This window comes from Nothobranchius furzeri, chromosome 8 (genome assembly GCF_043380555.1).
Source record: "Nothobranchius furzeri strain GRZ-AD chromosome 8, NfurGRZ-RIMD1, whole genome shotgun sequence".
Lineage (NCBI taxonomy): Eukaryota > Metazoa > Chordata > Actinopteri > Cyprinodontiformes > Nothobranchiidae > Nothobranchius > Nothobranchius furzeri.
Window position 1 is genome coordinate 71575770 of NC_091748.1, and position 15142 is coordinate 71590911.

At 43.9% G+C, this 15142-nt stretch overlaps 1 protein-coding gene across 8 annotated transcripts in view; it reads left to right on the plus strand.

The window, feature by feature from the left end:
- LOC107392960 (discs large homolog 1-like protein) overlaps positions 1–15142 on the plus strand; it is a 178785-nt gene that overhangs the window by 44409 nt on the left and 119234 nt on the right. For 3 of the 8 annotated variants that reach the window (XM_054752087.2, XM_054752084.2, XM_054752083.2), the window contains 2 exons: positions 1131–1514; positions 3007–3129. The exons of 3 other annotated variants lie outside the window; for them this stretch is intronic. In XM_054752087.2, the coding sequence (XP_054608062.2) occupies positions 1131–1514; positions 3007–3129 (507 nt within the window). Of the gene's footprint in view, positions 1–1130; positions 1515–2503; positions 2546–3006; positions 3130–15142 lie in introns of those variants that run through there. 2 more of the 8 variants (XM_054752085.2, XM_015971058.3) reach the window with 2 other exon arrangements.

The window sequence follows — 15142 nt, forward strand, 5'->3', positions numbered from 1 at the left end:
TCAGGGAGACCCATAGTCTGGAAAGTGTTTATGGTTGACTTAAGCAGATCTCTGGGTCGGAGGAGAGAAAGGAGGGGGAGAAAAAACCTCCCCCTGTGGACTGATAACCAGAAGAAAGCAATGAGGTAATGCCGGGAGGACACCAAGCAAAGAGAGGCCGGCAGAATGCTTCCTGAGGCGGGAGTTGCCATGGAGACGAAGAGGAGGCCAGAAGGAGGAGGAATTGAAGGAATAAAAAAGGGGGGTCCAGGAGAAAGAGGGACTTCGGAGTTCGTGGGTTCTGAGTTCTGGGAGAGTTCTGTACGAGCAAGGCTCCAACGAAAACTCCCCCCTCAGAAGATATGTGGAATGTGCCGTCGCTATGGCAACTCAACTCTGTCTCCTTTCCCAGCCTGGGCGGGACTGCGGGAAGGCCGCTGAATCGTTCCAGGGTCACTGCAACCCTTCGACCCTCAATGCTCCTCTCCCTGTTCAGACTGAGGTGGCATGCACTGCTTGTAGTGGCTGCAGGAACCGAAGTGTGGATAGTCCCAAACCCACCACCCCACCTAGTGGACACTTATGTTGTGTTGTCTGAAGTCTGTTGCATATATGTTTGAGGTGTTTTTTGCAGAGCAAAGCTGCCCTCCTGGTGGAGGGTAACTCAGAATTGCCTTTTTTCCCTCCACCTGAACCAATCCTCATGTAACCCTCTGATCGCCATTAAGGTAGCGCGACTCAGGGTTGCGAATGACCACAGTCACCAATTCTTATCATGTGTCTTGCCCATGTATGTCTGATCTCTGAATTGTGTGTACTGAAACTCTAATTTCCCTCTGGGATCAATAAAGTATCTTTGAATTGAATTGAATTTGAATGTGCGCTCATGCACTCACGCTCTGTTAGCTGCTTTAGCGGCGCTTGCAGTTGACGCCCTCTTCTTTTTCAACTGTTATAAACTTTCTGAACTAATTCTAACATTTCCTTTGAACTAACAGTTCTTCTTTTACTGTCTTTTTTTCTTCCTCTCCCATCCGAATTTCTGTTTCCAATCACCCCTTTCCCCCGTCACCTCTTGCCTTTGCTTTTGAATGTTCCAACATGGAAACCGCCCTTCCCTCGCCTTAACTGCCCCACCCTTCTGAATGCAGAAGTATCGATATCAAGAAGAAGGGGCTTCACCTGGCGCCCCAAGACTTCACCATCATACCTGCCCTCAGCACCCAATGGGAATAGTCAGAGAGCTGAGCGAAGGAGGAACTCTGGGGAGGGATGGAGGGACTCTGGGGAGGGATGGAGGGACTCTGGGGAGGGATGGAGGGACACTAGGGAGGGACAGAGGGACATGGAGAAGAGACGGAGGAGGTATCGGAAGCATGGAGAGAGAAAGGGAGCGGTCACTGGGCAGGGATGGATCTCTGGGTCACCGCGGTGACCTTCGAGGAGCAGAGCTGGTTCAGGTGGCAGAGCGACAGCTGTCCCAGATTCAGCACGTCCATGGATACGTCACTCATACTCACATCGCACCTGCTCAGGTAACATTCTGGCTGTTTCTGTGGCATACACACACTAAACCTCTGTCTGTGTTCGAAAACACACGCTACACTCTTTTATCATTGAATCAGAACTGTTGTTTATGGATGTTTGGGGACTTAAGAAAAGTTGTCAACATTCTGTTGGGATACCTAGACCTACCTTTTTAGCAGAATGGGATTTTTTATTTATTTTATTGGATCCATTTCTAACCGTTCAGGATGTTTGATATGCAACAATCCATGGTTTTCAGTCTTCTTTCTTCCTTTCTCAGTTCTGGCTTTGGTTTTATTCCCTAATCACTATTTTTCCTTTTGTAACTTGGCAGGTGTAATGCATTATGTTATTACAATTTGTCCTTTCAAGCTGTTAGCAGCAGCATGTGTGTGTGAGTGTGTGTGTGTGTTTGGGTATGTTGCAGCTCTGTCTGTCGCCTCGTTGCGTGCAGTCAGAGCTGAGGAGTGTGTGTGTCTGTGACGTGCCCATTCCGGGTCATTAAACGCTGTCGTGTGTTGTTTTTCTACCTGGAATTGTTCATCGCAGTGAGATTAAAAGTTGTCTGCTGGGAAATCTTCCATCAAGCTGAAGAATTTCACTGTATCAGTTCAAAGGAAAAGTTGTCGTGCAGCTCCACCTTGTGACTGAATATCGCTCATCTTTCAGTTACATCACATTTTTATTTTTATTGGACATGTTTTTTACACAAAAACTTAAAAAATGCATGGCCTCATCTGAATACACTTATCTTAATTTCTTTTATTTTGGCGGATATCTTGACTTTTCCAACACCACACCAAGATTATTACCACCAATGTTCTCTGCAGGCTGCTCTGTTCCAGCAGCTCTCTGTCTGCATACAATCTGTTATATGCAGTCAGAATGCATGTTAGCTGCTGGGGTTTGGGGTGTATTTTGAGAACTTCTCCTCCTACCCAGATGGTGTGTGTTTGTTTAAATTTGTGTGTGTGACCACAGGTGCTGGTTCTGGCTTCCTTTTGTATGACAGATGGACCAGCCATCTTGTTCGCTCCATGTAAATGTTCCCTTCTCTCTTCTCACCATCTCCACGCTCCGATCCATTCTCATGCATGACCCATTGTCCAGAATTGTCATCTACTAAAAGTTCATCCATTTGCACGAAATTTAAAAAGCCTATTTGACTTAAAATGGCTCAAAATTAACCTCCCATATCGGGTTTCTTGGTTTGGATTTGACTCATTTGGTCACTTGGAACAACTCTTTCCTTTGATTGTCTGACAGACGTGTGCATGTGACTTTTGCAATACATCAACATCTAAAATTATACAACAATTATAAAGATGGAAACCAGTGAGGTTTTGCAATAAACAGTTAAAATATTGTTGTAAAAATAAATCTGCTGTATTGAAGTTTCACCTCTGCAGAAATGTTTATAAAATCTTTAGTATAGGCCACCTTTTGCATCATAGAGCGTGTTTCTGTGACACACCGCTGAGGTCTGTGTGTACGTTGTAGGTAGAATCACCTGAGGTACCATTTGATGAAGAGGCGTGGCCTCTTGTGGAGGGAGAGAGGCAGAATGAAGTTCCAGCCCCACCTTTCTCCTCCCTCTATGCCCCAAGCCACGCCTACTATCAGGTAATCCCGCCTCCTTGCATGCGCCCAGTGCCTCCTGCGATCGTTTTAAGTTCAGTTTTATTGAGCATGCAGTTTTCATTTGTTTAATCATTCACAATTTCTCTACAACACTCACAGATGTCCCAGCTTTGGGTAAAATCTGTGAAGAGTGCAGGGGTTTAAGTGCTTTATGTTTTGGAGTCATATGTAAACATGAAAGGCTGGGCTTTGTACTGAGGCGTCGTCTAGGAGAAGAGGAATCCAAAAGGGTTCAGATGAAGGCAACTGGACTTGTTTTGGTTCCTTAAAAACGTTTCTCTTATTAAATTAGCATTTTCAATTCTGACTGGAATATGGGAGGGTCACGCTCATAAATTATAGCTGTCTATTGTTGCTTAACCAGCAGAAACTCCCTCTGAAGGCCCCTCCTCTCTAACCCCTGATGAGCCATTAGCCTCTATTGTGAGGGAGTGGTTGTGTTGATTAGATGTTTATGTTTATGTATTTAGCAGACGCTTTTGTCCAAAGCAACTAAAGCCGGGCGTACACTGTGCGACTTTTTCACTTTTTTGAGCCGATTTTCCAGTCGTGCGAGAATCCACGACATCGGGGCGAGTTTTGCGCCGAGCGGTCGTGTAGTGTACAGGGGGTTACGAGAGGCGATTAACACCACCTGACCAGCTGCCGATCAGCAGTCGTGAGGTTGCACGGACTTCTGGTGTCTTTAATATTTCGCTCGTCCCTCATGAGGGTATCGCACTGTTGAAGCGGCGCTGCGAGCAGCTACGATCCAAAAAGTATCAGAACCGCTCACGGCGCATGCGCAATCCTGCATCAACGCCGGTCGCTCGCTATTTCCCTAATAACACACGCTGTTCGTTTTTGTTTCTACACGTTTTTTTACTCACAAAGATTGTCAAGAAAGCGTGTTTGTCGTGTTCATGTCAAATTAAATTGATCACAAAACACAGATTTACTCTCTTTATTTCGTTTTCCTCATCCAACCCCCATAAATCCCTGTGTGTCCTCCTGCAGCACTCCCCAAGGACAACAGGCAAAACAAGACAAAAAAGACTGACGTGTTGAGTAAAAACTGCTATTTTTAGCACATTTTTAGGGCCGACGTGTTGCTACCAGACGTACAGTGTGAGCAGTCAGGTCGCATGCGAGAACTGGGTCGTGCAGTGTGAGCACATGACTCGTGAGATCTGCTCTGCGAGGAAGTCGTACAGTTTGAGCTGAAGCTGAACGCTGCGAGTGAAAAAGTCGCACAGTGTACGCCCGGATTTACAGGTGATAATGAAGCCATCAGGTTGCCCTTGAGGCTAACAACAAACACTAATCAGTCAATCCCAGGTGGCAGCGAGGCAGCATAATCAATCATAAAGGGAAGTGAACAAGGGGTGTGCAGTAGAGTGATGGATGGGTGCAGGGAGGGTGTTTGTTTAGAAGATGCTCTGTGAAGAGCAGGGTATTCAGGAGTTTCTTGAAAATCCACAAGGACGCCCCTGTTCTGGTAGTGCTTGGTAGGTCATTCCACATTTGTGGAACAACACATGAGAAGAGTCTGGATTGTCCTGAGCGTGGTGTAGGCACTGCTAGCCGACGATCCTTTGATGACCGGAGCGGCCGAGCCGTGACGTAAGTCTTTGCAAGAGGATTCAGGTAGATGGGAGCCGTACCATCCAGGACTTTGTATGCTAGTGCTAGTGATTTGAATTTGATGCGTGCTGCTAGCGGTAGCCACTGGAGCTCAATGAGCAGAGGGGGTGACGTGTGCTCTTCCAGGCTGATTGAAGACCAGATGCGCCGCTGCGTTCTGGACCATTTGAAGAGGTGTCACAGTAGAAGGGCATTGCAGTAGTTTAGATGCAGGAGGGTGTGACATAAGCCCTTTTTACAAGGTACACAGTGCCAGCAAATCAGTATGATATTACTGTATCTGTGTGTCTTATAAACGCGCCGTGCCGGCATGGCGTAGTGGGAATTTTGGCGCAACAGAGGGAGGTGTCTTGATCACGTGAGGAGTTACTGCCGAGCTCTGGCCAGCAACTATATTGAAAATGAAAGTAGGCACGGGCAATAAGTTTCACTTTTGTCAACAGAACCAGCTGAGCTGATAGGCAGAGCTCTAGGAGCTTCTCTCTGTTGGAGCTGGAAGTCACTGCACAGAGACTTTGGGGGGCATACACCTATAGGAGTGACTTGTTAAGAAAATTTAATGAGTGCAGCTTTGATCGCAAGTTATGTCCAAGATAAACGGAAGTCCGTGGCAGTGCAGAGACCACCCCCATACCCCCTTTATACAGCTTTCGCATAATCTTTTGTAAAAAGTTCTCGATTGTAAATTACCGCTACGGTATGACCACTTAGAGGCGACCTAAGGCTCCCTGATGCCGCGTCAGCGTTGCGGCAAATTGACTGCATTGTTTTGTAAAAACGGCTCCAGAGTGAAACTGCTTAAGATTCAGAGCTGCTCTATGGGCGCTGGAAAGGTCTTCCTCCCCATTTAATGTAGGCTTTTCTGTTTGACATAAATGGCTTCCTTTACTCCTCTCTCAAACCATCTTCCCTGTCCAGAATGTGTTCTTTGTCATCTTCAAAAGCATGTCCCTTGTCCTTTAGGTGTAAGTGGACCCCACCCCGCTTAAAGGAGCTGTGCCAGTCACCCAGAATACAATACTAAAAGTTATTTTCAAAGTTTGGACTACATTTATATTTTCTCACCAATTCTTTTTAGTTATAAGGTCCACGTATCAATGACGAGTTGATGTAGAGCACACCTGAACCATTTTCACTTGCCGTGAAACTTTTAGCTGTTTTCAGCTAAAACTCTCAGGATGATCATGTCCAGCATGACTGAGAACTACACCTCCGTGCTGCAGCAGCATTCAGTCAGAACAGAAAGTGAAACTTAAATGTAGCTGCTGTCAGTAACACACATATATATATATATATATATATATATATATATATATATATATATATATATCAGGGTGAGATATATATAAATTTAAGCATTGTAAAGTTACTTTAATGATGCTAAATGATGTACGCCAGCTTTAATGCATTTGCATGTGGAGTTTTAGGTCTCAGCTGCAGAAGGCAGGAGGAATCAGACACGAGTTTATGTTTTTGGGAGAGGGAGTCACAGCTGGAGGTTATGCAGCTGAGATGGACAGAATATGAATTATATCATTTTACTGTTTTACTTAACAAAATTACAAATAAAATGTACAGTGAGACACTCCTGACATTTAAATTAGCTACATGTGCATCCTGTGAGAAGACATACTGACTATGTCAGTATAATTTAACATCAGTGGGATTTATCATAATGTCTGTGCTGCAATGATCTCCTTGTACTTCCCACCAAAGCGTTGTCGTCATTGAACGCATGTGAGTGTTTATGTGACGCAGCTTTTTCGGATTTGTTTTATTAGTGAGCTGATTTGTGTCATTTAAGAAGGATTTAACTGGTGTGAAAATTGCATTATGGCTAAATACATGGAACATTTATTTCAATTGCTGCTTTTATATAATATAATGCCTCATGTTGGTTTTCTTTCCTCTTTTAAAATGTTCTTGTAGTTTCTGAACTTTAGAGGGCAGCAGAGGCCAGTGATCTGATTTTGTGTGTGTGTGTGTGTGTGTGTGTGTGTGTGTGTGTGTGGGGGGGGGGGGGGGGTGTCCCCACTTACACCTAAAGGACAAGGGACACGCTTTTGAAGATGACAAAGAACAGTCAGTCTTAACTTTAGTGATCTGGCTGAGATAAAATGATCCAATCAAAATGTTTTTCTGCTCAGTTTTGTGTCTGACTGTTTAATATCAGCTGTGGAAGGAATCTTACGGGTACGTTTTTAGGTTTAGGCCTGATGGTTCCGTGGTCGGAGGGTGATTCCATTACTAAAGATGCATTAACAACAAAGTGCCTTAGCCACATCGAGAGGTGATCAGGGACATTTATGGCCCATATGAGACTGTGAGCACAAATGCTTTTCTCTCTCTCTCTGGTCAGTTCCAATTGTCACGATCTGAGCTGAGAAACTTCTCCCAGTGTGTTCCTTCCCTTTTTGGAGAAAAGGAAAATGATGCAAAAAAAAACATGTGAGAACTTACAGGATTTATAAATGAGAGAAACACTTTGGATTTCCTTCATTTCTGCAGTGGAAACTAACAAAACAGCATCGGATACGATGTTAGAGTTTTATTCTGGGAAGCAATGGCTCTTTCTACCAAGGTTTAAAGCCAAGCTGCACATATTGTCCACACCAGAGCTGTATTTTATGCATAGTCAATCTAGATGAAGAGTGTCAAAATGAAGGCGTAATGTGATGTTTTGCATCACAATGGGCACGCATCCCATGATGCATTATGATAAATAAAACAGCATTTTATTCTGAACATATGGTGCAGATTTCCAGGGTTTTTTCAGACGGAATCATCATAAAAAGTGCAGAAGGTTTATAAGCTCCAGTTTGTGTGACTATTCCACAGACTCACTGATGCTGAGCTCTGCTGCATCTCTTTTTCAACTTGCATCTTTGATAAAGCTTTTTGATTACACACAAAAAAATTAAAACGCGTCTCAGAAGAATCAAAACATGACCACAAACGTCTGAATAATGATAATAAGTCTGCCGTTAGCTTTGTTGCTGTGCTGACTGTGTGACGCAGGCTCTGCTTCCATTTGCATAAAAGCATCTGACATAAGTGGTTATTCAAGCTATGAAGATGCATTTTATGCCGGCTGTTGAGACACACTTAGAACCGCTCTCTGCTGTTATTTGATCACCCACCTTGCATGTTCGTCTCGGCCAGCGTAACCAATCTTTCAAACAACTCTGTGGAGAAATGTATGCATACTGCGATGATTGAATGCAGCAAAATAGTAAGAAGTGATTTAGTTTTCTCTCTATGATACACATACAGCAAAACATACAGAGAGACTTTAGTGGCTTTTAGTCATTAAGATAATGAGGGAGGAAGTAAAAGGTGGAAAGACGAGGGAGTGGCAAGCAGAGAGAGAAGTGCTTCAGAGTGCACATTTGGTGCCACATGTTGATGTTAGTCAGCCGACTCTAAAAAATCTATACGTTCCCTTCGGATTAGACAGTAAATAGGAGTTGGACAGTGAATTTAATGTAATGGTAGATTTTATTTAAAGCTGCTATTAGGAGTTTTCCCCTTTCAGGAATTATGTGTGATTTTATTTTTTAGAAATACATAAAGTGATTGTCTTATCACGCAATACCATACCATACCACTTCACTTATCGAGCAGTTCCCAAACAGCATAAGAACAATGGACCTTGCATATATAGTACAGGAGGAGAAGTACTATAAACATTCAAATCACGAAACATAGCTAAAGATAAAAACAAGTAAAACCGCCAAAATGGGTGTTATTCAATCAATAAAACCTGATAAAGTTCATGATTTGTGATTTAAATGCCAATCCATAAAAATATGTTTTTAATCAGGACTTGAAGGCCGCAATGGATGTTGACTGTCAGATTGTAACAGGTAAGGCATTCCAGAGAACAGGCGCAGCATGCACGAAAGCACGCTCCCCCCTCTTTTTATAGTTCATTGAGGGGGTGCAAAGCAACACGCAGTCAGCCGACCTCAGTGAGCACGTCGGTACGTAAGGCTCTAGTATGTCAGCCAGGTATGATGGTACAAGGCTTTAAAAAATCAAAAAGCTGAATCTTAAACCGAACCCTAAACAGGACAGGGTGCCAGTGCAGGCGCGTGAGAACTGGGGTGACATGACTCCGCCAGTTTGTATTAGTCAAGAACCTCGCTGCAGTATTTTGGACCAACTGCACTCTGTTTGGGGCCGCAGTAGCTCAACAGATTGAGCGGGTTGTACAGTAATCAGAAGGTTGCAGGTTCAATCATGGCTCCGGACAGAGAATTCTGCTGTTGTGTCCTTGGGCAAGACACTTATCCCACCCTGCCTGCTGGTGGTGGTCGGAGGGACCGGTGGCGCCAGTGCTCAGCAGCCTCGCCTCTGTCAGTGCGCCCCAGGGCAGCTGTGGCTACATTGTAGCTCATCACCATCAGTGTGTGAATGTGTGTGTGAATGGATGTAGTGAAAAGCGTTTTTGAGTCCTTACTCTGAGAGGCGCTTAACAAGTGCGGGTCATTTATCATTATCATTTGTGGCAGAGGCAGGTGGACTGACAAGTAATGAATTAGCATTGTCCAACTGGGAAGCGGTGAAGGCACGAATCACAGATTCCAGATGCCGCTGTTTCAATATAGATTTCAAACAAGTCAGACGTCACAACTGGGAAAAACATGCCCTCACCAGTGTTTATCTGTGGCGCCATCGTAAGTCCAGCATCCAGCTTGACACAGAGAGCGGTGACACTGCTTGAGGTCAAAAGCTGGGCAGTTTGGGACCACTAGTGTGCGGGTTAGATTTCTAGGGTCAAATAGAATCTCCTCTGACTCTGCCTCATTCAGTTTCAAGAAATTCACGGAAAATCACCCCTTCACTGCAGCAAGACAATCTGTTCATTGCTGCGAGGTGTGTGCTTCATCAATGGCCATATAGATCTGGCAATCGCCTGTGTAGATATGGTAGCTGGTTTTAAAACGCTCAAAGATCCTCCCCAACCATGACATTTATATGAAAAGGAGTGTCCCTAGGACAGAGCCCTGTGGCACCCCTCAATTCAGTGGAAGCCAGGGCGAAACACAAGCTCGTAGCTGTGATATAACGTAAGAAACACGTCTTTATTTTTTCTTGCTGAACCCGCCCCCGTCCCATAGTGCTTATTGCAACATGAACTGAGCGCCGGTCAGCAGCACTAACCAATAACGTTATTACCTTTCCTTTGAAGCTGCCTTATGTACAGATGTTAATCACAAAGCGTGCTCAAGCATTTAAGGATGTACCTCGGCTGATGCAGAGTTACAACCTTTGTCATGGACAAGTAAGTCTTTAAAATATAAGCATATGAATACACAACATAAAATGAACATAATAATTGCTAAACAATGTGTTTTAGCTCTATTTTGTTGGCTAGGGGAGTGCATTCATGAACAAGAAGCATTGCTTTCTGCCTTAAATATGAAGATTAAAGTAGGTCATGATGTGATTTGCTTGTCAGCTTCTAGATGGTGCCATCAGATAAAAGAAACAAATACAGACAGCTGCTTTAACTGTGCAGTAGGACTGGGTGATATGGACCAAAACTTAGATCTCAATATCTTTTATCTGAATTTTGATATATGATATCCATCTCAATATTGTTCCTCCTGTTAAATAATCACAAAGTTTGGGGCAGAAATTGACCCATAGGTTTCCTGATTGAGCAGACATGTGAGAATACATGTAAAGACCACTTAGAGACAGAGCAGGCTAGCAGCTAGTGGTAGCTGCGCCTGCTAACTCAAGAGATTCATTGGTTGTGTATTTATATCAATATAAACATTACTGAGTCATCTTGTTTCTTGTCTGAAATTATATCGCCTTTTTTAAAATAAACATAATCCTTTTGTTCTTTTTATTGACTGTCAGCAAACTGAAAAATCTAACTGCTATCCTTTATATTAGCTATTGGTAGAGTAAAAAGCTATTGCTGTAAAGCAGGTAGAGACCTAGTGTACCTACTTGCCCAACAAAACTGTTAAGTGCAGCTCGTCGTCAGCAGAAGGCTCCAGAGTGCTGTCCATTGTGAAACTGTTTGAAGTCCATTTGAAAGCCATAGCGTGTTAAAAACGTTGTGTTGCCAAACCCTCGCCCAATCGTTTTCTTAAACAAACAGAGGAAGTAGAATAGAACCGCCTCTCATGTGCAAGAGAGAGCTGCTGCTGGAGGAGAAGGTGCTCTACTTTGAGCCCCTCCCAGATACCGGAGCTTCTCAGCTTATAGCAGCCTGAGTGAGGAAGGGGTCGGTGTTGCAAGGAACAGCTTGTTTAGTAAAAGAGACAGAGTCCTGAAATGGCTCATTCTGGAAGGCACTGAAACTATCCGGAATGAAAAAGCTGAAATTGTTTCAAGTGGGATGAATAGAACTTCATAAACGTGTTTGCAATCTTGTTTGTTTGTCTTTTGATGGGTTTGTTTACCTTTCCTTTGAAGCTGCCAAATTATTATGTTTTTGTGTATGAATTGCGAAATGTAATAGAATTGAGTACAAATAATAGTTTTGGCTCATCAAGACTTCACTTTAAAAGCTGGAAATACCTAAAATTAAAGTTTTCAGAAGTTTCAAATCTGGAAATGTATGAGGTGATCGACCATTAAACAAATAGGCCATCAAGTATACTTTGTTTGGTGTGTATTTTACTGGGTTCCTTTGCCTAAGCTATATTTTGTCTTTCACTTTGTGCCTTAGTGTATTATTTGTTCTACATATATTTGTCTATTTCTCTGCATGTTCAATATTTACCATTTGAGCTTTTCAAAGTGGTCTTTACCAGAATCTAAAAGCGATCTAATGGACGGGTTGGGGGGAAGCCAACATGGTTAGGAACTGCTGGAATAGACGACAGTAAAGATCTGCATGGTGTCTGGTTTAAAATGTTGCCTTATGGATATTGACAAAGTGGAAAGGTAATACTTATTACAGTTTCATTACAGTAAAAGATGATGTTAAAGGTTTTTTGTTAGCCCCTGCAGTTCCAGGTCTAAATGTACAGGCATCAATGTTTATTCAAATTCTAGATGTTTTTATGACTTTACATGCATGATTTTGGCTTGTGGGCAGCTCTGGCTACACTGTAGCTCGTCACCACCAGTTTGTGAATGTGTGAATGACTGACTGGAATGGAAAGTGATTTGGACTCCTCTGACTCAGAAAGGCGCTAGGTGTGTGAAGGTTATTTATCATTTATGCATTGTTCCTTGGTCTCTTCAGGCCAGAGACGAGGTCCTGCCTGACGTGGAGGAATTTAAATATCTCAGAGATCTTGTTCATGAGTGAGGGAAAGATGGAGCAGAAGATCGATTGGCAGATTGGTGCTGCGTCTGCAATGATGCAGGCTGTGTACTGGTCTGTTGTGGTGAAGAGGGAGCTGAGCCCGAAGGTGAAGCTGTAAATTTACCGATTTATGTACATTTAAACCCTCATCTATGGTCGCAAGCTTTGGGTAGCGACCGAAAGAACGAGATTGCTGATACAAGCGGCCAAAATTTGTTTTCTCCACAGGGTGAGATAGGGCAAGAAGGTTGATCGCCCGGAAGGGGCTCGGAGTAGATCCACTGCTCCTCTACATCGAGAGGAGCTAGTTGAGGTGGCTCAGCCATCTTGTTAGGATGCCTCCTAGACGCTTCCCTGGATTTCTGGGCATGTCCAACCAGGAGGAGACCCAAAGAAAGACCCGGGACACGCTGAAGGGACTATGTCTCTCGCCTGGCCAGGGTGGCATTCGCCCGGAGCAGCTGGCCCTAGTGGCTGGGGAAAGGGAAGTCTAGGCGTCCCTGCCAAGGCTGCTGCCCCCGTGACCCAGCTCCGGGTATGCAGCTGAGAAATGATGGATGGATGTTCCTGGGTGTCAGTGCTTTCATAGCTTAAATCTACAATGGCAAATTTGGAAAACAAATTAGTTTAAAACATTTTTTAATGCTTCTCAGTGGTTCTCTCACATTTGTCTACAAACCTCTGCCAATAGTTGCTTTCGGTCCAAAAGCATCCTTTTGTCTGTCGCGCCAAACCACGGCACTTCCGCGCTTTGCTGGGTCCTCCACTCATTATGCACTTGCTTATTTAGCAACAGAACCCCACTGGTGTGAGAGGTTCTCCACTCAATAATATCAAAGAAGGAGAAACAGCCGGCTGCTACCACTTCAACTTGAGGACCAACTGCCAGAGTCCCAAAGAGAAAAATGCTGTTTGAAATCACAGACACCTAGAGATGTTTGGACCTGGAAAACGGCGACTGATGTGTAGCACTATCTCGTGCTCTCTGGCATCGTGGGTCTGCGGTTCCGGCAGGAGTGTCTATGGGAAGATACCCGAGGGGAGGGGTGAGTATTCCGTGTTTGCGTTCAAAACTTAGCTTGTTCTACACATTTCTTAACCCTCGCACTGTCTTTATGGGTGACCCCGCGAGGAAAGTTGACCATTGACCAAGATTGATGGTTTATCCCTTGAGGTCCATTTGGCAGGGGTGAGGTGGGGCTCACTCCTCACCCCTGCCACATGGACCCAAGGGATAAACCATCAACCCTGCTCAATGGTCAGCTTTCCTCGCTGGGTCACCCCCGTTAGGACAGTGGGAGGGCTAAAGCAGCTTTTACTGTACAGAAGCTCGTGATGCAGGATAAATAGGTTGTGTGACGGTCTCTGTTGATCCCACCGTGAGATTAGCAGCAGGAACAAATCATTTAGTAAACAACTAAACAGCTTTTGTGTGATAAACTACCACTACTCTGGTCTACCTCTACTGATAGAAAGAGAAATTTGGAGTTTGCAGCAGTTAGACATAAAAAATTCATGATGTGTGCTTTTATTTAATTGGTTATGAAATATTGATAGAGTTGGCATTCACCAGCTGACATTTGATTTGGTGGAGAGAAAGAAAAAAGTGAAGGGGGGGGGGGTACATTAAGGGTTGTGAAATGGTCAGTGTGCCACTGAAAAGGTGCTGCGTCAGCTGTTGCCTCTGTTTGCAATCATTTTTAACTTAGTGGCCAGCTGAGACAAGCTGGTTATAAGATAATTTTATGGTTCCTCTTAAAATTTATGCTGAATGTTAAGATGCTGCAGGTGGTTTTGTTGCATTAACACTGAAGTCAGAGTGGCACGTAAGCAGCTCTAATCTTTTGAGTCAATTTATATAACAAAGCTATGAAGTAAAAAAAAACACATCTTAAAAATTAAAATAAAAGAAACTAGAAAGAAAAAAAAAGAAAAAGATTTTTAAAAGCCTCCAATGCAATTCAGTGGTTGGAAATTTTGTATTTTTCAAGTGTTTCTGCGAGTGTCCTTTAAAGGATTTGAGCCCATTTTAGGGGAGCACCCCATCTGGGTGGTGGCAGAGTAGTTACCCCTACTTCTAGGGCTGGGCAATAAAACGAAAACGTATCCTTATCGAAATCTCTGACTGTTATTGAGATAATTTTTCCCATGTCAATACATCTGATTAAATAAAATGAAAAGATGTGTGAAGGTTGGCAACGTTCATGTCCCTCAAAGAAGCTGTACCACCTTGAGTCATGTAAAAATGTGACTCAACGTAATACACGTGACTGCGCCATCTAGTGGACAATTTTTGTTTCTGCGCATACCTGTAGTTATTTATCATTATCGAGGTAAAATCCTCAATATATCATGATATTCTCTACTTCTTTTCAGTTTAATGGCGGGTGGCATAAACTCGAGGGATTTTGTGGTCTCACAAGTCCAGCAAGAAGCACGGCAGAGAGACCACTGGTGGCAGAGTTTTCCCAGTGTGTACTAGCACGCAGTGAAAGTCACGAGTAAATCGTTCTACTGCTGTGCCGCTCCACTGACGCTTCCAGTGTGAAGTACGGGTTGGGTGTCTGCCTCGTAATCAGAGGGTTGCAGGTTTGAGTCTTGCTCATTTTGTTGCTGCCGTTGTGTCCTTAGGCGAGACACATTGCCTGATGGTGGTGATCGGACAGACCGGCAACGTCAGTGCCCCAGTGCAGCTGTGGCTATATTGTGGCTCATCACCACCAGGGTTTGAATGTGTGTGTGAATGACTGATTATGTTGTAAAGTGCCTTGGGGAGTTCTAGGCCTCTAGAAGGCACTAAATAAATCACAGGCCCTTTACCATCACCAGCACCCCTAAAAACGATCAGTAATTAAATCTTGAAATGATGAATTATTAGGAGTGTCTGTTTGATTGACAGGTAGAAGATGAGCTATCAGTGCTAGCAGCTAACCACCTTCTTGCTCCAGGGAAGGCCTCAACCTCATGTTAAAAGTGTGACAGCATAGAAGGCAGAGGGTAGCCCGCCAACCTCCGTTAGCTTCGGTTAGCTCAGTTAGCTCATAGCTACATCTCTCCGTTAGCTTCGGTTAGCTCAGTTAGCTCATAGCTACA